Here is a 26,732-nt window from a genome sequence, read left to right on the forward strand (position 1 = left end):
CAAGAGTGTTTTCATACTCAAAGGACTTCTCCTTATTAGAAATTCAATCCAACACAGCATTGGTATCCAATTTTCCATCATAAGGAACAACTTCTATAGCAGGCTTTGAATTTGCTCGAGACAACACTCTCAACAACCTTGCTTCATCTTGGTCTTCTTCAGGTTCTGGATTAGGGTTTGGTGCTACTGCTTCATCATCACTTACATCATCAAGATGTGCTCCTCTCCTCTAGGTTGTCTCTACAACATCTAATCTGGCTACAATTTGTCTCAATGTATCCAGTATTTCTTTATCAAAATTTCCTCCACCTTGAACCATCTTTAGAAATCAGGTTCTTGCAAGATCATAACCCTCTACAAGCTATAGGTCAAATCCGCAAATTTGCAACCCTACAACCAAATACACTTAGGGTTCCACACAATTCAAACTTCACAAGGACAAACCTCTGCTCTGATACCACCTAACGCAGAGAGGGATGAAGAACAAGGACCAAAGGCACACCTAGCTATCCTAACCACCTTGCAAGAGTTAACACAGTGGAAACACAACACAAAGAATAGCTACTAGAGGAAGAAGAGCAAACACTTTTATTGATTCATCAAATAATCTACATGCCTAGCTGTAAGGCCTTCTGGGTTACGGCTAGATACAAAATACATTCAAAATCCACGATCCAGCTTCAAATTCAGATTTCCAGACACATATGCTTCCAACTTTTCAAATCCTCCCAGTTCTACCTAAAACTCAATCCTAGACCTCCTTAAATACTTGTGCGGCCGTAGGATCAACCTATCACAAAATTAAACCTTACACTAAATGCATGCACAATCACAAGTCGACTCACATCAAATATTAACTACTAAAACTGAAATTAAACATGCGCAAGGTCAGCCCAAACTAGAACCAGACACAGACAACTCAGACAAAGGACTAAGAAAATGCTAACACTTGGCACCAACAGGTTCACTCGGCACATGAAGGAACACTTGGTCAACACTAGATTGCTATAGTAACTCGGCATCCACTAGAGCTGCAGTAACTCAGCATCCACCAGAGCTATAGTAACTCGGCATCCACTAGAGCTATAGTAACTTAGCATCCACTAGAGCTACAGTAACTCAGCATCCACATGTCAACCCAGGATGCTCCTGCATCACTTGTGCATATGACCCTAGCTTCAATGACTCAATTGGCTTCTGCTAATGTGCTACAATCCAGATTGATCTCTACTCACTATTCTCCAATACTTGTATCCAATAAAAGGTGTAATATAATGGCACAAGAGTTCACAATTGAAGATTAGATGTAGACCAAGTTAAGCTAGAAGATTTGCCTAGAAAGCAATATCTCCAACCTTCTTCGTAATAGTAGATGAGCCATGTCAAAAAGGATGGATCATGCAAAAAGGTATAGTGAATCTTTCTCCTACAAATGAATCTGTATTCTGTCAAAACTTGAGGAATGTGACACACAATATCAATCATGTTGTGTGTATTTATCATGGGATTTATGAATAATGGTTCGCATGTGGTACAATGTGTTGGATTTTCTCAATGTTTTTGTCAGCTTTCTCAACTTTATTTTGATCTCACAAAGTATTAGTTATAGATGGCAGCATAGGATAAGCAACATCAATAGATGCCAACACACATTAATAGATGCTGATAATTTTAAACCCAAGCAGATTTGAAAAGAATTATGTTCTAGAGATAACCCAGTCTTTACTTTTTCCACAAGTTCATGGATCTACCACTCGGTTTCTCATTCTCAAGGAATGAATGATAGTCTAGAACAAAATTGGTATATGCTTCACTGCACATTGCTTAGGCATTCCGATAGGGATCTGAAAAGAACCTTGTATTCCTCTAGTACTTTGTTCAACTATTACTAATCTACTATAAGAGGTTCAATGTAAGCTTGTACCATGAGTGTGTCTTTCTTGATTTCAAATCTCACCAACAAGAACAACAAATCGTACTAGAACAGTTTCTTGCAGTGCTTGGAGTTGATAGCTGAGATCTTAGCAACTACTTTTGGGATGTGGCATCTTCTAATCAATATTTAAGACAACATTCCTAAGATTTGCTTCATTGATTGTACATCAATGATAAAGACACAGTTACCCAAGTCAAACGTAAGCTACCTCTAACAACACTACATCATAAAGTACCCCATCTTGAAATGGCTTGATTTTGTAAATCAAGTGGCATTGATCTGTCACACACTTCTTAGAATCTGAGTTAAACTATCCAATAGGCTCATCAATAAGGTATCAATGGCACATTCAGCTTCAATTGCTTGAATGAAACCAGGTTCTTGAATTCTTCTAAATCCAGTCATCAACAATGAAGTGTATAAGTTGTCTACAAGCCCACATTTGAGAATGGAAAATTCTACCTGCTTTTCGAGATCCAAATTGGAATGGAAGGCTGCATTAGTGGTTGCTACGATTGCAGTAGGCTTAGAGGCTGGATAATATCTTTTATTTTGGGCCAATGTTATAGAACTACAGGCTTTCATCTACGCAAGTAGGGATTTCCGGTTAAATTTTGAACCAGTAAGATAACAAAATAACACTTTAAAAACTGAGATCTTTTATCCTGGGAAAAACCCTCCTCTCCGAGAAAAACAACCCAGCCCCCCAAAAAATGATTCCTTTATTATTAAAAAGAGAAATTTCAGAGTCTCAATCTGATAAACAAGATTTCAAGAACACGCAAATTGTTCTCACTCAATAATAACACAGTTGTTCTCACAGTCTTATTGCAAATAGGAAATATGACTTCACACACCAATCACGTTTACACTTGGATATAATCACAACTAAACAGCACAGATAACAATACTAGACAGTCCTTAACGATATTAGACAGTCCTGCAAAGTATTATTGATTCTGAAGAATAAGTGCAAACATGAACTTGAATAAAAAATATGTAGAATCACAACACACTACTCTTCCAGATAACTTCCTGTATATTATCAAAGCAAGAAGAAGGAACTTTGTATGTCTCACGGTGCCCTTAGTATTTCAGATACAATGTAACTCAGTAAGAACCAAAGAGACCTCCGTTGGAAAAACCAAAAGCCACATGTGCCTTATGCTGAACGTAACGCACAAGACAAGACAGTGTTTCTACACTCAATAGAGACACATACAAACACCGCTTCATAATATCAAACGAACAAGTGAAGACTTTTAATGTGTCCACTAACGTTACAAAGAAGATGCGTATTTCTTGCAACCAGAGAAGAATACAAACATAGGAAAACTGACGTGGAGAGCAGTCACAAAAAGCAAGCCAGACAGTTATGACAGAGGTGTCCTCAGCCAAACTTACTAATTGGTGAAGCCGATAACCTCGATAACAATAACTATTCAACCTGTCATCCATAGCTAAAGAGCATAGACAAACTGAAATTCAACTCCCGCAGATGAATGAAGATAAAGCCTATAGGAGCTCATATCATCACATCACCAAATAAGAGAGAAGAACATAGCATAGGAGAAAAATATATAACAGAGACAAAATCTTTTAGCTGGAAGTTGGAACAGAGAAAGATCTTTCTAGCAGCTATAATAAAATTCAACATTTCGAAGATGCCAATCCTCAATGGAGTAATGAAAAATTGTGTATTTGAAATATCCTTTCTAATGGAAATAATGCAAAGACATCATCTAAAAGCATGACCTAATTCAGAGCACATTGAGAATTCACGATATCCATAGAGCCTATAAATTGATTTGCATCAATTCTTATTCAAAACTTTAAGTAAAAAACAAGGATAGAACAGCATAAAAGCTGAATATTTTATAAGAGGAAACAACGATGGAAAAGTACTTGAATCAGAGATACCAGATTTATCGTCTTCTTACAAAGAACAAGCTAAGTATTTGTTGAAGTTGTCAAGAACGCTGCAAATGTATTGGCACTGCCTGTAAGGTATGTGTTTTTCAAAGGCAGCAACCCCTTATATTTATATAGTGAGAATAATCCAAGAAGAGACATGTCCCTTCATGGGACATGTTGAAGGGACATGTCTATTTGTAAAATATATAATAATAAGTTCTAATTATAGCCTTGTGTATACACACACAATTTTCATGAATTATTATTAATTTATTATATTGAATTCTCTCACATAATAATACTTAGATATATATAAATTTATATCACATATAATAAATATATATATGTCTCAAGGTTTATTTGATTGAAGCTATCAAATATTAATAGCCTCTAGTTGTGAATTATTGAAAACAGATTGATACAAGTATGATAAATGTGTTTTAATCATTGTTTTGTCACTGATGTCAAACCTACTAGTTGTTGGTAAGACAACTACTTATATGATTTAAGTACTATCACTTATTTGATTGATGAAGAGGATTTGATCAAAAGATGTAACAATAGCACTTAGAGAAAAGGTTGAGTTATGAAAAGGAGTACAAGAATTAGCTAAGATAGTGCCTTAATAATCTACTTAAGGTTGCAAAGGTCGGTTATACTAAGCAAGTTCAGAAGAACAAGTTAAACAAAGTTTGTCTGCCAAGCTTAACTGAATGGATAGTAGGTGTCGAGCAAAGTTAGTGCAAGTTGAGTCGAAAATTAGTTGAAGCCGAGTAAAAGTCTATTTTAGTGTATGCCGAGTAAAGTTTAGTTGATGCCAAGCACCAGTAAACTTTAGTTTGTGCCGAGTGATTTTATAGAAGATGTCGAACAACGCAGTTTGTGCCGAGCATCAGAAGCGAGTTAATGCACAGTGTTAGCATTATTAGAAAGATCGTGAATTTGATAGATCTGAGCCAACAAGTTTGTTTTCTTGGATTGTGCGAACCAGGTGGAAGATAAGATTGATGAGCTTGTGGCACAGAATTTATGGTAAACCATTTTTAGGCGAATTCAAAGAGGATTGAAGGAGAAGTTTCTAGAAATGAAATGGAATGAGGAGTAGATTCACTGAATCCTACCTAATTTGTCCTAACCTTAAATTGGACGATAGAGAATGAACGGTAAAATATCTTAATTCTCTATTTATAGGGATGGTTGATTAGAAACAAGGGTTCTCATGTACGAGAACCTAAGGAAGACAAGGAGTTTAAGGTATTGCTTCATTCAGTGACCTAGGCGAAGAGTTTGCATTGGCAAGTTAAGCAAGAAGGCTTAATGGTATGGATGTTTGAAGGGCGAACAAGCTATCAGAATTGAAGTGTGAGAAAGCTAAGCAGAATGGAAGACTGAAACAAAGATCTGCAATCTACAAATGGAGTTGTAAGTTGTTATTAGATCAAGCCTTACCGTTAATCTCTAATAATTGTATCAGTCTAGGGTAAATCCTTTGGATTCAGGTTGACCTAACAGTCATTTGTAAATCCTTTAATTGGGTGACATTCCACGTGAATGGTCTAAAGTCCTCTAACAAGGCTCTCCTAACAGGATGATTGAAATCCTTTAACCGGGTCACATTTAACAGTGTGCATTGTAACCTTTAACAGGGTTGGCCTTTCACAGGGCATCACTTCAAAAGAGTGAGAAACAGTAGCATGTTATTGGTGGTTTTTCCCAAATTGAGTTTCCATGTAAATTATTGTGTCAAGTGTGTTATTGAATCTGTTATGTTTCATGTTTACATTTCTGCAAATTGATATGACAGTAACCTACAAGTTTTAAGTGATTGCATAATCTTATGAATGCATGCATGATAATAAATGTTTTATGGGTTCACTAAGTTGTGAAAAGTTTTATTTGTACATCTGGACCTTGGATAACTGATTCACCCCCCTCTCAGTTATTCTAAAGAATTCCAACAATTGGTATTAGAACCATCTGCTTAAGAGGATTAGTTTGAACGTACTAGAAGCACAAAGATCAAGATGTCAAAAAGAGAAGTACCCAAGCTTAATAGAGATAACTTTCCTGCATGGAAAAGTCTGATGAAGCTACGATCATGCACAATATACCATTACTACTGAGCATGTTGATCCTACTAGAGCCCTAACAACTGAGGATTTGAAAAAGAAGAAAGAACACGATCAAGCAACGTTGGAGATTGCCTTTGCCCTAAGCTATGTTGAGTTTGATGATATCAAAAGTCTTGAGAGTGCAAAAAAAATGTGGGATGGTTTGCACATCATCTATGGAGAAGACAAGAATGTTCTAAGAGCCAAATCTGAGAGTCTCAGAGGTAAGTTTGATTATGTGAGAATGCAAGACGGTGAAAATATTACTCAATATTGCTCAAGGATAAAAGATGTTGTTAATGCAATAAGAGGATCTACCAGTACAATAGATGATGATATTGTACTAAGCAAAGTTTTGAAAACATTGTCGCCTATATATGCTATTAGAGTTTCTGCAATTCAAGAACTGAGATGTATCCCAGGGAATGTTTTGACTCTTGAAGGTCTAGTAGGTAGACTCATTGCTTTGGAGCTATCTAAGTTTGATAATTACAAACTTGAAAATATCGAATCTGCTTTCAAAGCTAAGTTGTCATTGAAAGAACCTAATGTGAAGAAGAAAAAGACAAAATATGTGTCCAGTGATAGTGATATAGATGAGGAGGATGTAGATCAACTTGAAGCACTACTAGCAAAGAGATTTCACAGAGGTAAAGACAAGTTTAAAGGTAAACTACCTATCATTTGTTTAAATTGCAATGAGATTGGTCATATTTTTGCTAGATGTCCAGAGAAGAACTACAGAGGTGGTGACAAGTACAAAAGTAAAAGAGATGAAGACAGCAAAGATTACAAAGACAAAGGCAAGAAGCCTTGCTACATTGCTGAAGAGGAAACATGAGATAAATCTTATGAATATGATGATGAAGTGGTGTATGTTGCAATGAAGGATGAATCTGACGAAGATGAGCCAATTGCACTTGTGTCTTGTGTGAATAAGAATGACAGATGAATCATTGACAGTGGGTGTTCACATTACATGACTGGAGATAAAAGTAAGTTCATTACCTTGAATTATTATGATGGAAATAGTGTAAGATTTGGTAATGATGCACCATGTTTGATAAAAGGAAAAGGTTATATCAAACTCACAAAAAAGATTTTATGTAACAATGCTTACTATGTTGAAGGACTTAACTATAATCTGTTGAGTGTGTCACAACTAAATAATTCAAGATGTAAGGTTGAGTTTGAAAACAAGATTGCTAAGATATATGATACTGATGGAAAACTGATTGGAAGGGGTGATCAAACTAGGAGTAATCTAATCTACCTTGATATAGAGGATGCTACTTGTCTAGTTGTAAAATTTGATGATGTATGGCTATGGCACAAGAGATTATGTCATGTTAATTTTGATAACTTGGTTAGTATCAGTAACATGATAAAAGTTAGAGGTTTGCATAAGTTGAAGAAGCCTGATAATATAATGTGCAAACAATGTCAGTTAGATAAAATGACAAAGTCAAGTTTTAAGGGTAAAACTCATAAATCTAAAGGAATACTAGAGATTGTTCATATTGACTTGTGTAGACCAATTGAAGTGCAAAGCTACAAAGGAAATAAATACACTACGTTGCTTGTTGATGATTATTCTAGAATGATGACAGTTATGTTTCTAAAATAGAAACCTGATGCTTTCCAAATGTTTAAGTAGTACTTAGCAAGAGTTGAGAAGGAAACAAGTAAAAGTCTAAAATGTCTGAGATCTGACAGAGGAAGAGAATTTATATCAAATGAATTTGAGATGTTATGTAGTGACAGAGGAATCAAAAGACAGATATCTACTCCTAGAACCCCTCCACAAAATGGAATTGTTGAAAGGAGGAACAGGTATGTAATAGATTGTGCTAGGACACTCATGATGGAGAAAAATGTTGTTTGAAATGCTGGAGAGAAGTTGTAAGTACAATTATCTATACCTTTAACCGTGTACAAGTCAAGAAAGGTACTCATTCAACACCTTTTGAACTATGGTATGGATACTCACCCAATGTAAAATATTTTAAGGTTTTTAGAAGCAAATGCTTTATTCTCAAAGATTTCAGGAATGGTAAACTAGATGCAAAAAGTGAAGAAGGTATATTCCTAAGATATTTCACAAGAAGTAAAACTTATAAGTGTTTAAATACTGACACTAACAAAGTTGTGAAAAGTACAAATGTGAAATTTGATGAATATACAGAAGTACATGAGGCTGAACATATGAAAGAACCAGAAGAATACAAATCATTTGTATACTTTAATGAAGGTATGCTTGCTGAAGAAGATGTTACAAATCAAGTTACAAATCAACAGCAAGTTTCAGTGACTGCCGAGTCACATACTATGAATGAAGAATTGCATTCAGAAACCGAGCTACATTCAGATGTCGAGTTATAGAATGAAGTTGGGCCACATTTTGATTCTAAGATTAGTGTACATGAAAGAAATGTTGAACTACCTAACAAAGATGTACATAGTGACTCAGAAGTTGAAAGACCAAATGAAAAAACTAAAGTTGAACCAAGATTGTCTAAATATGTCAAAAGACATCATCCTGCTGCACAAATCATTGGAGATAAAGATGCTAGACCAATGACAAGGAATAAATTGAGAAATGACACATGTTTGCTGAGTATGAAAGAACCCAAAATAGTGAAAGATGTCTTAGAAGATGTGGACTAGAGTAAAGCCATGGAAGAAGAGATTGAACAAATTGAAAAAAACAAGACATGGACTCTAGTTCCTAGACTAGAAGACAAAAATGTGATTGGCAACAAATGGGTATACAGAAACAAGCTAGATGAGAATGGTGAAGTCACAAGGAACAAAGCAAAATTAGTCTACAAAGGATATGCACAAGAAGGAATTGACTATGGAGAAACATTTGGCCCTGTTGCGAATGGAAGGAGTAAGAACTCTACTTGCTTATTCTGCATACAAAGGTTTCAAAGTTTATCAAATAAATGTTAAATCTGCATTTCTAAATTGTATATTAGAGTAAGAAATTTGCATAGAACAGCCAGAAGGATTTGTTGATGTTAACAGTAAAAACATGGTACGTAGATTACATAAAGCTTTATATGATTTAAAGCAAGCATCAAGAGCATGGTATGAGAGACTTCATAATTATCTTGTGAAGATTGGATTTGAAATGACTGATAATAACAGCAATCTGTACTTGAAGACAGAGAAAGACAAAGGTATTTTGTTATCTGAAATTTTTGTTGATGATATCATATTTGGAGGACAAGATGTTTTATGTAAGGCTTTTGCAAATGAAATGAAGCAAGAATTTGAGATGTCTATGTTTGGAGAGATCAAGTTTTTTGTGGGTTTGCAAGTACATTAGATGAAATATGGTATATACATCACTGAGTCAAAGTATGTTAAGGAGATACTAAAAACTTTTGAATTGGAGGATTCCAAGCTAGTGAATACACCTACGGTGACAGGACATAAATTGTCAAAGAATGATGATTCAACTTAAGTGAATCAAACATTATACAGGCCTATGATTAGCAAATTACAATATGTAGTGTATAGTAGACCTGATATTGCATTATCCATAAGGATAGTTGCAAGATTCTCTGCTAATCCTAGGGAGAATCATTTGATGGTTGTAAAGAGAATAATGAGATATTTGAAAACAACTGAGGAATATGGTCTATGCTATAAGAAAAATGAGAAATTTGAATTAAGAGCCTATACTGATGCTGACTGAGCTGGAAACATTGATGACAAAAAGAGCACCAGTAGAGGAGCATTTTTCTTAGGCAACAGGCTAGTTACATGGACTAGCAAGAAATAAAACTGCACTTCACAATCTACTGCTGAAGTTGAATATGTTGTTGCCGCTGTAAATTGTACAAACATTGTATGGATCAAACAACTACTCAAAGGTATGAAGGAAGAGATTATTAAACCAGTGATAGTTTACTGTGATAATACAAGTGTTATAAATATATCAAAGAATCCTATGATGTACACAAAGACTGAACACATTGCAATCAAGTATCATTACTTGAGAGAATTAGTTCAAAATAAAGAGGTGAAGATGGAATATGTTAACACAAAAGAGCAAATTGTTGATATCTTCACAAAAGCATTACCTAAGGATGACCATGAGTATGTAAGAGATAAACTAGGGGTGGTACCCCTATCAAAGGCTATATAAGAAACAAGAGGAGTGCCCTGCATCAAACAAGTTAATTGTCATATGTTACAAATTGATGCAGTAGATCTTACTTTAGGAGCTGCCTAAAGTAATCAGTTGAAACTACAAATCAATCACAAGCAAGGTGACAAAGGGAGAAACTGAAGAAGTGCATATCTGCTTATTAAGATGACAAGTCTTTGGTATTGTTGTCAAAGAGGAAGAAATACAAGAGATTGGGAGATATGAGAGAGATAGACATAGAACAAAGAGGGAGAAATCCTAACACACAATATAAGGGAGAAATTTTGACTGCTAAGAAAGAAAGTGTATCTGTTGATTACATCTACCTAGTAAGAAGAAGATAGTTTGATTGTTTGTTGATCAGAACATAACAGAATTTTGTAACCTATTCAGAAGATGAAAGTTGCTAATAGAGGGAGAGGTTTCAATACAAGGAATTATTTTCTTTTTGGTATTGTGTTGGTCTTACTATTTAAATCGAGTTAGTTTGGTCGATCAATTTGGTTTGCCATCAATGCCAAAGAGGTAGATTGTTGAAAATAGATTGATACAAGTATGATACATGTGTTTCAATCATTGTTTTGTCACTGATGTCAAAATTGTTAGTTGTTGGTAAAACAACTGCTTATATAATTTAAGTACTCTCACTTATTTGATTGATGAGGAGGATTTGATTAAAAGATGTAACAATAGCACCTAGAGGAAAAGTTGAGTTATGATATAAAAAGGAGTACAAGAATTAGCTAAGACAGTGATAACATAGTGCATTGATAATCTACTTAAGGTTGCAAAGTTTGGTTGCACTACGCAAATTCAAAAGAATAAGTTAAACAAAGTTTGTCTACCAAGTTTGATCGAATGGATAGTAGGTGCCAAGCAAAGTTAGTGCAAGCCAAGCCGAAAATTAGTTGGAGCCGAGTAAAGTTTAGTTGATGTCGAGCACCAGTAAACTTTAGTTCCTGTCGAGTGATTTTACAGAGGATGCCGAGCAACGAAGTTTTTGCCGAGCATCAAAAGCAAGTTAATGCCAAGTGTCAACATTATTACAAAGATCGTGAATTCAATGGATCTGAGCTGACAAGTTTGTTTTCTTGGATTATGTGAACTAGGTGGAAGACAAGATTGATGAGCTAGTGGCATAGAATTTTTAGTAAACTGTTTTGAAGCGAATTCAAAGAGGATTGAAGGAGAAGTTTCTAGAAATGAAATGGAATGAGGGGTAGATTCATTGAATCCTACCTAATCTATCCTAACCCTAAATTGGACGATGGAGAATAAACGACAGAATATCTTAATTCTATATTTATAGGGATGGCTAGTAAGAAGCAAGGGTTGTCATGTGCAAGAACCTAAGCAAGACAAGGAGTCTAGGGTATTGCTTCATTTAGTGACCTAAGTAAAGAGTTTGCATTGACAAGTTAAGTAAGAAGGCTTAATTGTATGGATGCTTGAAGGGTGAACAAGCTATCAGAGTTGAAGTGTGTTAAGGCCAAACAAATTGGAGGACTGAAACAGAGATTTGTAATCTGCAAATGGAATTGTAAGTTGTTATCAAATCAAGTCTTACTATTACTCTTTAATAATTGTATCAATCTAGGGTAAATCCTTTGGACTAAGGTTGACCTAATAGTCATTTGTAAATCCTATAACCAGGTGACATTCCAAGTGAATGGTCTAAAGTCCTCTAACAAGACTCACTCCTTAACAGCGTGATTGAAATCCTTTAACCGGGTCACATTTAATAGTGTGCATTGTAACCTTTAACAGGGTTGGCCTTTCATAGGGCATCACTTCAAAAGAGTGAGAAAGAGTAGCATGTTACTGGTGGTTTTTTCCAAATTGAGTTTCCGCATAAATCATTGTGTCAAGTGTGTTATTGAATCTGTTATGTTTCATGTTTAGATTTTTTCAAATTGATTTGATAGTAACCTACAAGTTTTAAGTGATTGCATAATCTTATGGATGTACGCACGATGATAAATGTTTTATGGGTTCACTAAGCTGTGAAAAAATTTATTTGTACATTTGGACCTTGGATAACTGATTCACCCCCCCCCTCCCCCCGCTGTTATTCTAAAAAATTCCAATAGTGAATCATAGCCTAGACCTATATCAATGGCTAATCAAATCCTGTAGTTTACTTCAGTTGAGAATTTCCCTTTCAATCTGCAATACCCCTCACACTTTCGTTGCTATCCAAACTTCCAGCGAGTTCTTCCCAGCACTAATCCTTATTGCTATAGCACCAATGGCACATGCTTTACTATGATTGAAGCTTGGGTTGACGTCCAAGCTCTCCATTACTAAGGGTTCCATCTTGGTAAGGTTGTGTTCTAGTTGCAAAGAGAAAAATATAAATCAAGATAATAGAATAGACCATTCATCTGCATCACTGCTTTAAAAATACTTCACAATCCAAACATACACAAAAGCCTAGATTTTAGGCGATTTTTCCAATAGATGAGTTTGCTACTTAAATGGAAGGATAATGTTGCCTTAATCTTATTTAATTGCCCAGGTACAAGGAAATAACTTGTGAAACCAACCCTACACACTCCTCTCCTTTTATTTCATAAAATTGACTAAGTCTAGGAGATGCATTACCAAAACAGACTTAGTAAAGTGATTCTACCAATTGTGACGTATCAGTTGGGGGGGACATTACAATCCTACCTTCCCGAGATTACTAGTCCACTAGAAATCATAAATTAGGATGTTGAAGTATCTTGTCACCTTCCCATGAGGCATCATCAATAGGCAATCCCTTCCACTTTACCAGATTTTCTCAAACAATCTTATTCCTTGGCTTCTTTTCCATCCAATCTGCACTACCTTTAGGTTCTAGAATTACCTACTTGAAAGGTCCTCTAAATTCTATGCTTGATTCATAAAACCTTGGTTTTAACTTTATGCTCCACTGCTTTTCAAAGAACATTGCATGTAAGATTGCAAGCATAGGAAAACAAAGTCACCTACTTGAAAGGTCCTCTCAATTCTATGCTTGTCTGCATACATTTTTTGTTGGTTTTGGGCCTATAGGATATTGTCTTTTAATGCTTTGAGAATATCTTGGTAACTTTGTATAGTTTCTCTTGCATGGGGAACCTTGCTATCATCAAAGGCTAAGTCCATAGAGGACAATGCCTTAAATGGGGACATCCCAATGGTCATATGATAGGTAGTATTGTAACAATACTCACCTAAATAAAACCATTTGACCCAAGCACATTGCTTCCTTGATACAGTGTTTAAGTGAGCCTTCAACCCATTTGTTCACAATTTCAATTTGCCCATTCATTTAGGGATGGTAGCTAGTACTAGGTGTCGGCTCTATCCCTTCTAGACGAAATGATTCTTGCCAAAAACGTGTTGATAAAACTATTGTCCCTATCGCTAAAGACGGTTGTAGGAAGATCGTGCAATCTAACATTTCTTGGAAAAATAAATCAGCAACCTGAGAAGTCGAGTAATTTGTAGAAATAGCAAAGAAATGGGAATATTTAGTCAACTTGCCCAACAACACAAATATACAATCTTTTCCTTGTACTCATGGAAAACCTATGATGAAATCCATTAATATAACTTCCCACTTCTGCTCTAAAATGGGTAATGGTTGCAAAAGATCTGAGGGAAAGGTGTGTTCTGATTTGTTTTGTTGGCATATCAAAGATTCACAAACATGTTGCAGCACATCATCCTTTAGTCCCTTCTCGAAAAATCTCTCCCTTATACACCTATAAATTTTGAAGAAACCTGGATGTCTAGCAAGAAGAGTGTCATGTAATGCCCTCATTAAATTGCACTTCAACTTAGATTTAGGGACCAAATGGATTCTAATATATGACATCCTTGATCACAAAATATCTATCATCCTATACTCTTCTATCCACTAAATCACAAGCATGGGAATTCTTATCATACTCACACAACAACTGAGATTTCCAATCAGCTGAAATCTAAGTGAGAAAAGAGTAGGTCTCCTAAAAAGAGCATCAGCAACCATGTTCCTTTTCCCTTTGATATATTCTACTTCAAAGTCACATGCTTGGATTTTGCTTACCCACTTTAGTTGACATTCATTGAGATCCTTCTGTTCTAGAAAGTAATTCAGGCTATTATGATCAATTCTGATAGTTAAGTTTTGCACCTACCAAATATTATAGCAGCATAAACCTTTAGTAATAGCAGCATAAACCCAAGAAGCCTCTGAAATCAGATATGTTCTTGGAAGGTGGCAAATCTATGATTTCTTGTATCTTCTTCTAAAGAACTTTTACCCCTTCAATTGCAATCACATGTCCCAAGTGTAGAATCTCAGTCATCCTCAATTCACACTTTGAAGCTTTTGCAAACAATGATCACTTCTCCATGATACTTAAAACTATATCTGAATGTTGCAGAAATTTCATTCCAAGTCCTACTATAAATTAGTATATCAATGAATCCCAAGACAAACTTCATCAACTATTCACGAAAAATATGATTCATGCAAAATTGAAAACTCATTGGTGCATTTGTGAGACCAAAGGGCATAAAGAGGAATTCAAAGTGCCCAAAATGACAACAGAATGTTTTTTTCTCAATGTTTATCTCATGTAGCCAAATTGTAAGCCAATCTTAGAAAAGAAAACTGAATGATGCAGCTCATTCAGAAGATCACCTATCCAGGGTATGGGATATTTATTCTTTAGAGTTCTTTTATTCGATGTCCTGTAGTCAATATACACACATAATGTGCCATCTATTTTCTTGAACAACACTACAAAGGAAGAAAAAGGGCCGGAACTTGAGCATATATGACCGATTTTCAGTAGTTCCTTGATTATCTTTTTTAATTTCCTCTTTGAAATGACCGGGATGCTTGTAAGGAAAGGTAATAACTGGTTTTGAGCCTTCTTTAAGATCTGTCACATGTTTAAATTCTCTATCAGATAGATGACCAAGAAGAATATCTTTAAATACTATACTATGTTTATCCAACACTATTTGATTATCAACATGTAGGATGACTCATTATATGTTGTAGACTTGCCAGAAACAAAGCAATGGGTTGCCCTTTCTCTGTCATCAAGTCAGAAGAAAGCTTCCATTCTCCTAGCAGAAACTACCCTTGGTCCACCATCTACCATAGCTTTCAATATTGCTTTCTTACCCTTAACCATGAATTCTAGTTGCATTTGTTTGAAGTCGTGAACATATTATTCCAATCATTCAACCATTGAGTTGCCAAAATAGAATAAACGCTACTAAGTCCAACAAAGAAATCACCTATCAAGTTGTAATCCCCCATTTGAATATTCAGCTAAGATATAATAGATTGTAAGTCAGAGGAAAACAATCCGCCACAAAGATAGAAAACTCCAGAAACTCTTTAATCTGTAGACCTCATTTGTTGACCGCACTCTCAATAATGAAATTATGTTTAGCCCCACTATCCACTAAACATACCATTTATTGCCCCTTCAACACACCTTTCAATCAGAAAGGTCTATCTCAAGGAATTCCAGAAAAAGTAGCAATGTGTAGGTTATCTTTGAATCTGTCGACGTAAAAAGGTGGGAGACAAAGGTTGATCAAACCTTGTATCCGTTGTTCTCATAATGTTAGAAGTTGCTCTGTCTCTGCTTCCATGCCCCACCTCAATTCTGTTGTGAGGACTAATGGAACTTCCCGACCTTGAATATCCAACTCTTAATTGCCCCAAGGTTGTGATTGTACAATCTTCAAACAATTGCATATGTATTTGTTGCATTTTCTGATACTGTTGTTGTTGTAGCGCAAAATTTATTAACAGTTCATTCAGTTGATTATTCATGTCCCTTGGTAGGTTTCCTCCTGTCCTCTCTCCCATTTTTGCTTTTGAAGGATTACTTCTTGACTCTTCTCACTGTCCAGACGTACTCTTGTATTATATATGTGTGATTGAAACTCTCTGCATAGAACCTTGTAACATTCACATGCAAAGAAAAAGAACAAAAAAAGAAAATTGAAACCACACAAGCATTAGTAGCTCTGATACCACTAAAGATTTATGTAATGGTTTCGGATATGCCACAGAAAAGAGTCAAAGGTTTAAGTGAAAAATTAAAAGGTTTGGTTGAGGCTCATAGGCCTAGTTCACTAGATGATGCTATTGGGTTAGCCTATGACTTGGATGTTACACCCTCTGCTCAGTTTCAGAAGAAAGATTTCACCCCTCGGAAATCTGATAAAAGAGGGCCCAATCAGCAAAGAAACACTAGTTTTAATCAGCAACAAATGCACCTTCAAAAGATGATCAAGAAACAAGAAATGAACATAGAAGAAAGAAATCGTGCTTATCTTGTGTAGAATCATGGGAACTAGAACATCACTGCCTCGGTAACGGTGAGCTACACTTGACTGAAGTACATTCAGAAGAGGAAGATCAGGATGAGTCAGAGGGCAGTCTTCAAGAAGAGGATGCACTGGAAAATCACCTTCAACAAATAGAATTGGAGGATACAATCGTCAAAGGAACCCGCACATTGCTACTTAATTTGGAATTCCTTAAGGTAGACCTTTCCAAAACTAGGATATTGTCTCAAATCTGATTTGGGTTTTCAATTTTTGCCAATGTTTTGCTTCATTTCATTGCAAAATAGCATGCAAATATGAAAATTGAACATGCAAAAGAAATGATATAGATTTCCAAGGAAATCAGCAATTCCAAAGATAAATCTATTTAAAATGACTCCGATATAAAACATGCATGGCTGTTACATCAAATATACAGTCGTTACATCAAGTATATTGTTGTTAGTAGTTACAATGCTAGAATATGCATGAATTTTCCTCCAAAACCTATTTAAAACGATGCAAATCTGCTCAATGATGAACCCTCGGTGAGCCCACCTCTCAAGTAGTGTTAGGTTTCCATCCTCAAATAGGACTGCTACTGTCAATCAGTGAGCCCACCTCTCAAGTAGTGTTGGGTTTCCATCCTCAAAGAAGAATGCTACAGTCAAACCAGCATCAATGGAGAAATTATCAAGTAACAAATCAACATCTCATATTAGAAAGATACTCAAAACCCTAATCAAACCTTTTATAAAAATCCCCAACCAAAAATCTAGCAATTTCCTCCTAATTCTTTTATTTAGCAACTCTATTTAATAATTCACTCCCATAGCCTAGGAGAGACTTAAGTCGTAACTTAAGTTGGCCCTTTTTTAATAATTGCCAATGTATAATTAAATTCATTTTAGCAATAACTATAGCTTCTTCCTCCTTTTATTTAATTAAACACTAAAATCCTTCATTCCTAGGCCTATACCTTGAGAGTCAAAAAAAAAAGGAGAAAACGTCTTGTTTACTTACTTTGTCCAAGCAAATTGGACCTAAAGCCTTTTCCATCAGTCAACTCATGTGTTGCACATGTATTTTTGGAGACTAGATAAATAAGCTAGTTATGGGTAGAATGAAGGGTTTTCTCTAAAAAACAATGGCAAAGAATGTGGCAATGACACTAGAAAGGAAGACATCAAACTTGTAAATCAAATATGTGTTATGAAGAAGAGGACAGCCTCTAGTGCTTGAGTGTTAATCATTGTCGATGAACATGCTACGAGTGACAATGTGATGACGAAGAAGAATGAAGAAAAAAGTTAAGAGCTTCTTGGTAAGCAAATGAAAATTTACAGGTCAGCAATTGGTTGAAACTTGAAACCATAGTTAGCTGCTGCGCCACTCTCCACAATTACACATGTTACAGGTCAGTAGTTGGTTGAAACCTATAACCAAAAACAACAAAATCCGAATAAAGTTGGTAGTAAGTGAACCAATCTCTGCAATGGGTGAAATGACAGGAGGCGCCTAAATCAATGTACCAAGCAGACAACTTCACATGATCTGCAAGTCTTTTAATAAAAGGCAGATTGTGTCTTCTCAGTGTGCTCTGCACTGTTCGCTTTGGGCTGCGAACCAAGTTGCTTAGATTAGGCCGCTAAGTGTTTCCGACATTCAACCTTCATGTGACCATACTTGTGGCAATAGTTGCATTGAATGTTCTTTTTTCTAGACCCTTCTGAAGTTGGAGTAGAGGACTTTGTTGAGAAGACTATTGTGAATGAGACTTCCCTTTATCCTTCTAAAAGGATATAGCAACAAAGGCTTACTCTGTGGAGGTGGAGCTGGAACTTCTACCAAATTGTTGTTTCCACCAATCTTGTTGAAGCAAAAGTGTGCAAAGATATATGAACTTCAAATCAACACTAGTAGAAGTGATGTTGAGACTCTCAATAAAATGCTCGTAGGACTTGGGTAAACTCTTGAGTATTATGACCACAATGTACTCTTCCTCCATCTTGCATCCAATGGCAAGCAACTAATCATAGATTTCCTAAATCCTATTCAAGTGTTCCTAGAGCCATTTCTGCTCATCCATGACAATAGAAAACAGTGTTCTTGAGAAAGAAGGCTCTGCTTTTGTCTGAAGTGTCTTGAGATGCTCCCATATCTTAGTAGATGGAATTTGAGGGAGTTGATCATCAATTATGGATAATTTGAGAAGCATCACCTCCTCTCGATTATGTTGATCATATGCAATGTGATCAAGACTCGCTTGAGTAGGTCGACTTGTAGTACCCTAAACCACCTTATCGTTGTCGTGATATTTGAAGATAGTTAGCATCTATTGTTTCCACATGCCATAATTGCAACTATTGAACTTTTGATTTCCCTTGAGTAGAATATTAGTCAAAGATACCATAGCACGTTTTCGTGAAAATCTATGAAGGCACGTACCTCAAGGCGATAAAGCAAAAGACCCAAAAAAAATAGAGGCACCCAAAAGAGAGTTAAAAAAAACCTAAAAACAATATGTTGTCGAATTCTGGATCCGTTGGCTCAAAAATTGAGGCACAAGAATAGAGGCAACTAGAAAAAAGAATGGCAACCCAATGAGCTCTCGAAAAATCCACCAAGTTTCTATAAAAAAAAATGATCCATTACAGAAAATTAGGGTTTCAAACAAAATAGTCTGGGCTGAAAAAAGCTTCAAAATAATGGCTTTTTGCAGAAAAAACAGCAGATTTTGGGCACGTCTCAACAACTGAGGTTTGTAAAAACCCTAGACGCCTCCAAATAGGCAAAAAACAACCATAAAACAGGCAAAAATTGTCAGCGTTTTTTTTGGAAAAAATGACCACGAACAGACTAGAAAAAAATGCATGAAACTAGGTGCAATTTTACCACAAAACTACAGACGACAGTTGCAGAAAAATAGTTGTAAGTTGCATACAAAAAAAAGCCTTAGACAAAGTAGATATCACTGAAAATAATTTTGAAAAAAATTGCCCTAATAATTTCAAACAAGAAATTATAATATTTTTTGAAAAAATTTAAACAATTGGCTATGATACCATATTACGAAGTAATTTGTAAAAATTTGTTTGATATTAACAATGATCAAGAGATCAATATATATAAAAGAATGAACGATGTTTCTTTGGGAAACAATCATAAATAATAGAAACATTCTATTCTAGATATAGGAAACTAAATATTAGAAACATTCTAATATTTACAAGAGATTAATGATAATAGATAACTTTTAAATAATAAATAATGATAATAGAAACTATCTATTATCGTAATAGAAATCTGATGTAATATTTCTGTAACTATGAAATGCAAATCTACAAATTTCGCTTACATATGTATTGACTTGGGAAAACAATTATCAGTAAAAGGAGAGGGATTCAAATTTATGTTACATTTCTTATTTTGACATCAGTCTCATATGGCTTGATAATGTTTTAAAAACATATTATAAACCAACAATATCAGTTTTGGAACTCTCAATTAAACCAAGTTTTGGCTTAGTATGGTTATGTTTGAATGACTGGTTTTAGAGTTTTTCACTCTCTATATTTAAGTGATTTCGAGTTTTGTAAATTAGCTTGTAATCAGGCTTGGGAACTCTTTACAAGTGTCTTACTAAGATGTTATAAGGTCTTGTTGCAAGGGAAAGGCCACTTTTTAACTCCTACCCTTGACTACATCATATTTAAGTGTGTGTTGGGGAAGGTTGAAAAGGTCATCAAGCTTCACATGCAATCCACAAGACTTCTTGAAACCTATAGCACATTGATATGCATCAGAGTTTATTCTCTTGGAGCGGATGCTTGAGTTGCAAATGTGTTGCAACTAATGGTTATGATAGTAGAATAAAATTTGTTGCTTAAATTGAAGACATAGTAAGGGAAAAGGGTGAAAGAGGTGGAGAAAAGTAATGCCTTTTGGGCTGATGCCAGCTGTATTTTCTCCATCTCCATATGAGGATGGTAATGCACCTTCCTCGGGAGAGGTGTATGTTAGCATAAATGCTGATGATACTACTTTGGGAGAGTATCCCAAGCATTGAAGAGTATTGACATGTTGCATTTATGACTTTGTTTGTCATTGATGTCCACATAGCATGGTTTCTATAAAGACTGGTTGAATAGTAAACAAAGATCTTAATGGTACGAACAATGTTTGGATTGTCTAGTGATGTTCAGTTATGGACATGTTTGGCACTGTGTCCTAATGATGTGGTCAAGTGCGCGGAGTCTAAGTCAAAGGCGTACGGAAGTTGTACCTAATTTACAGAGAGCAATTCAAAGACAAAGTATTGGGAAAGCAGTTCCTAATATTTGTCCACTATCTTACATCTGAGATGTAGTAAGAAGATGCACAATTAGGCAATGACAAAGGATAGTTCATTGGTGATGTCAGCGAGTGCGCAAGCCCTAGTATCGCACATGTGAAGTTCTGTATAGACTGTGAACCGACAGTGCTATTGTAATTGTAATTAATTAATTATCTTATTATAATTAATTGGGAAAGCCTCAAGGCTGACTCAAGGAATTATTTTGAAGATATGGTATAAAGGAAAGATGTTTTCCTTGTTTGCAAAATATCCATTGGTAGTGTGAAGTGTGAAAAGGAGCAAAGTGTTTTGTAAATGCAAGTAAGCGATCCAAGGGATTATTGAATGCGAGTTTAGTGATTTAGTTAGAAGATCAGAAGGAGAAGAGGTCTGGTTGACAGGACAGAAGAAGAGGAAGGAAGTATATTTCATTTTTATTATTCTACAAGGAATAATACAGAGATCATTTGGCCAGTAGGTTCATTGGTCTTGCCCTTGAAGCTGTTTGGACAGTGGGTTCATCTGTCTTCCACAACTCCTAACAGGGTTGGAATCTCTTACTAGGGATTCAAAGTCTCCTAACAGGGACTCATATGTACTGAATATATTCATAGACTCTTAACAGGGTCGATCCTCTAACAAAGAATATTTATATTAGTACATCATCTTGTGGGTACCATCCCCGCCAAGGTTTTCCTCTGATCAAGGGTTTCCCTAGCTAACATATCTGGTGTTATTGTGTATGAGTATCTTGTTGTGGTTTCTGATTATATTGCTCATATGGTTAAAGTTTAATAAGATAGCTAATTGTGATATTAGTTGGATAACTGATTCACTTCCCCCCCCCCCACCCCCAAGTTATATTGTGGACTATATATTCTAATAGTGTATGACAATATTGATTCTATGCTTGATCAAATGAAGTTTTTTGTATGAAAGGAGGACCCCACATTGAAATTCTCCATCAAGCATTTTCGACCGATTATTCATCATACATCAGAGAAGCTCAACGCTCCTTTACACATGGTTTCCAATGAATTGAACTCAAAGTGGTATGTGGAAAGACATGGCAAAGTTACACCTATAGCGGATGTTGGGTAAAGAAAGTGTCATGAAGACCACTGAGAAAAAGTATGAATCATACTGAATAAACAAAATATGCCACTTTGCGGAAATTTAGAGGCAGCCCGGATAGATCTAGAGACTATGGCACAGGACGACCCCACATTGTGGTGGACTATCAGGGGCCTGAATCTTTGACTAATAGTCTAGCCATTTGTTCACTGGTGCAGGTTTTTAGTTATTCGGCTGCTAAGAGGAATTGGTCTGTATATAGCTTCATTCACTTTGTCAAATGGAATACGCTCACTTCTAGGAAGGCAGATAAGATTGTAGTTGTGAGCACGTGGATTCCAGTAGTTCCAGTGATGAGGAATTTGGTGAGGAGCTTGGGGATGATGAGAGACATTAGGCCATTAGCCATTGCCTCATGAACTATCAATATTACCATTTAGTATTTAGTATTTTTCTTTGAGGTTTAAATAGTATATCAAAAAACAACATTCAAATCAACAATATGCAATGGAGAGATAGAGTAGAGAGGGGGAGCCCATAGAACGCAGAGAGAGTTGTATTGTGCTTTCGATTCTCCATTCACCATATATTAAAATTAAAAACAGAAATTTGTCTTGTGATGTAAAATCTGCTGGAGTCTTGCTTTCCCCCATATTTCAACACAGTTCCTAGTACGCGGAAACCATTGAATCTGGAACCCATATCAAACACCCAGTAGATCAAATGGAACTTCACTACTAATCCACGAAAAAATCAATCAATCAATCGATGGCAAAGCCGCGATTTATAATGTATACCTGAAGAAAAGTAGTGGAGATCCCAACCAGAAATGTCGCAAATGCCCACAAGAAGGCCCCCAAAGCAATCACGTGGGCTCTATTGTGATGGACCGCAAGATATGCTGCCACAGGAAAACAAGCGGCCTGGGTCAATGATCTCAACAGAGTGAGAGAGCCCAGCCCTGTTGGAGATGTATGTAACGCCAGGCCCACCTCGCGGTACACCCCAGGCAACAAGGCCTCATCTGCCTTCTCCATAATTCCTGCCAGGTTCACCAACACCAGAGTCCATGTCGAACCATCCATCTCTGCTTGACTAATCAACACTCTTATTCCCAACTAGTATACAAATAAGCAGAAAATCTTGAAGGATTTTTATCACAACCATAAAATACCGCCTCTGTATCAAGCGGTTCCCCACTGCCTTTCATCTAAGTCGGCGTGCCTAGAAGCCATTCTCTATGACCAAATTCAATAACCCGTGTAATTGAAGACTATTTTGAGCTTGCTTTGAATATAATTTTTTCTGAGAATTTGCTGTCTGGATGTGAATAGCTTCAGTATTGCATTTAATAGTCTCCGCTGAGGGATTGGCTTGACTTTTCGGGGTTCTGCAGCTTTTTAAAAAGACGGTGTTTATGGAAATTTCTCTCTTGACTTTCCATTCAATGGAGGTGGTGGACCGATTTGGTTAAGATACATTTCCTTGCTCTGACTCCGCCCTCGTAGATATTTAAAATACAGTCCCATGTTTTTTATATTACTTGGATTTTGGATGTTTGTTCCACGGCAACCATGAAAAACCAACTACATCTGTTTGAATAGAACTTGAAAGGATTAACTTATAAACGGTATCCAATTAAATTCTTGGAGATCCCTTTCCCTTTCTCTTCGTGTGAGTTGCCTGCATATTGAGGTACCCTCGGAGTATATCCTTTTCCGAGCGATGGAATTAGAGTCGAATCATTTGTATAGTATGTCGTTTTTTTGGGATTGTGATGGCATTCGCACTCTTAAATTTAATTAAACACACCTCGGCCAAAATTTCAATTATTAGTTCCTGCAGGATACAAGGCAGGATACTAATGGAATCACCAAGTTTCATATTAGTTCAAATAAACTAAAAATTTCATGCATATACTAATGTTTGCAAAAGGTTTATGAATTTGCATAATTTTTTGAAATTGAAAAATACATTTTTTCCCAATTTCTATTGGTTCATGATGAAAAAGGCAATGAATAAATTCAATTTTCTTCAAGAAAAATACAACTATTTTTTCCATCACCTGCATGCATTAATTGCAAATTTTTTCTTTTCCACATTTTGACAAGTGGATAAACTTTTCAAAAAACAATCATTTTTCTTACATCTATTAATGAATGCATTAATTTCAATTTTATCTTTTTCACATTTGTCATGGCTTATGTCATCTTTAATACAAATCTTAATATTTTTCAATATAGTTTTATTTGATTTTTAATATTTTATATTATTATGTTCAATTTTCTATTTTACTTTTTCAATTATTATTGTCAAGTACAATATTTATATAGATATTTAATCACAATAATTTAATATAAATATATTAGATTTTATGTTATTCATAATTATTTATTTATTAAAGTTTATTTAAGAACATTATAAAAAAAACTTAAAACCAAAATCAAATATGATATTTATATATGAATAAAATATCAAGAGAGTTCTTTTAGACAAATCTTAATATTTTTCAATATAGTTTTATTTGATTTTTAATATTTTATATTATTATGTTCAATTTTCTATTTTACTTTTTCAATTATTCATTGTCAAGTAGAATATTTATATAAATATTTAATCACAATAATTTAATATAAATATATTAGATTTTATTTTATTCATAATTATTTATTTATTAAAGTTTATTTAAGAACATTATAAAAACTTTAGGAATTAAGCTATTACATTCTAATATCTTTTATTTTATATAATTTACAACTAAGTTTTATTCTATATTATAATATTATAGATTACATTACATTACATATATTATATTTTTTATTTTTTATTTTTCGAAATGATTACTGATCCTTATAGTTTTGCATGGCTTCTCAACCCAGCTAGTTTTCTAGCATAAACAAAAGATAGCAAGATGAAGCTCAAAAAATATGTTATCTCATCTTCTTCACGATGTCATCTGATTTTAATTTAGCATGATACTATAATGTTTATTTATATATTATTTTACTGCTTTAATTAATATATATCATTCCAGTTATATCATTTGATAATATACTAACTATACTCTGTAATTTAATTGAGTTTAGTACTATAATATTATATTTCTCATTACTATTTATTTGTTATATTTATTAAATTAAATACATTATATTTTAACCAAACCTACTTCAATCAACCCTAAAATCATGAAGGCAGGAACTTTGGCGCAAGCGCCCCTTGTTTTCTTTATTTTTGTATTGATTGTTTAGAATTATTATGGGTAATTGTGTGGAATGGATATGTCTAGTGCAAAGATTGAAGCCTCCAAAGGAGCGATGGAATTAGAGTCGAATCATTTTTATAGTATTTCCTTTTTTGGGATTGTGATGGCATTCACACTCTTAAATTTAATTAAAGACACCTCAGCCAAAATCTCAATTATTTTCTTTATTTTCGTATTGATTGTTTAGAATTATTATGGGTAATTGTGTGGAATGGATATGTCTAGTGCAAAGATTGAAGCCTCCACATTTGAATAAGAGCTAAGGTCTAAAAATTACTATTTTATATAAAAGTAAGGAATTTTTTTTTTAAAAATCTGTCAAGAGTAATTATAACTAGAAAGTTCAACAATCAATCTATGGAACTGACATTTACATACGCAGACGACATTTATGTACATATACTAAGCATTAGTTGACTTTAAGTTCACACAACTGAGGGTCACAATTAAGCATAGCAAACTCAAGGCCCTAGAGTAGAAACCTAGAACTCTGATACCATATGTAAGAACTCAAATTTTGACTATAATGTCACATTAGCAATATTTGCAAGGCAAGGGAGTCTGTCAACTAAGTCAAATGTTGAAACCATAAGATGAGAAGACAAAAAATAATTGTCATTGAATTAAAATGAAAGAATACAAGGCTCGACCAAAGTGTCAAACATAATACATATGTCTACGATAAGGAAGAACACCCCCCCCACCCACCCCCCCAAAAAAAAACTCTTATGATGTGTCATTCCATCTACTACATTCGTAGGAACAACATGAAAGCATCAATTCATGTCGTTATCATAATCAAAATGAAAATATAACATTCCCTTATCTCAATGCTTTCATAAATAACTTGCATAATACTCTTAAGTACCAACAAAGTACACATATACCTATGCGTACCATACTATGGCATAACATTAAATTGATTGCATTTTTTGGGGACTGTGAATTTAAATAAAGACACCTTGGCCATAATTTCAATTGTTTTCTTTATTTTCATATTAATTGTTTATAAATATTATGGCCAATTATACTTTAGTGTGCAATGGATATGTCTAGTGCAAAGATTGAAGCCTCTGCAACTTAATAAAACCAAAGGTCTTTAAAATGACATGATTATTTTATATAAAGTAAGGAACACTCTTTTTAACTTTTCTAGAGTACTTATAACTAGAAAATTCAACAATCAATCTATGGAACTGAGATTTACGTACACGAACTACATTTACGTACATAGACTAAGCATTAGTTGACTTTAAGTTTGCACAACTAAAGGTCACAACTAAGCATAGAAAACTCAAGGCCCTAGAGTGGAACCCGAAACTCTGATACCATATGTTAGAACTCAAATTCTAACTAAAATGCTACATCGACAATATTTTCAAGGCAAGGGAGTCTGTTAACTAAGTCAAATATCAAAAGCACAAGATGACAAGACAAAAAATAATTGTCATTGAATTAAAAGAAAGAATACAAGGCTTGACGAAAGTGTCAAACATAATACATGTTTACAAAAAGGAAGCACATTTGAAGGAAAGTGAACACACTTGTAATGAAATATTTTCAAAAATGTTGTCTATCTGAGTGTAAATTTTGTTACTACCTTATAGTATTACGAGGTTAGA

General features: G+C 34.9%; 1 protein-coding gene across 1 annotated transcript in view; it reads right to left on the minus strand.

The window, feature by feature from the left end:
* The window catches only part of UNE2 (Major facilitator superfamily protein), a 32,492-nt gene extending 8,927 nt beyond the window's left edge, over positions 1-23,565 (minus strand). Inside the window, exon 1 of the mRNA XM_089804475.1 lies at positions 22,646-23,565. Coding sequence (XP_089660601.1) covers positions 22,646-22,933 — 288 coding nt within the window. The 5' untranslated portion in view covers positions 22,934-23,565. The remainder of the gene's footprint in view (positions 1-22,645) is intronic.
* Positions 23,566-26,732: the final 3,167 nt, after the last annotated feature.

Source organism: Cupressus sempervirens, chromosome 10 (genome assembly GCF_028749045.1).
Source record: "Cupressus sempervirens isolate cs-2001-9-10 chromosome 10, ASM2874904v1, whole genome shotgun sequence".
NCBI lineage: Eukaryota > Viridiplantae > Streptophyta > Pinopsida > Cupressales > Cupressaceae > Cupressus > Cupressus sempervirens.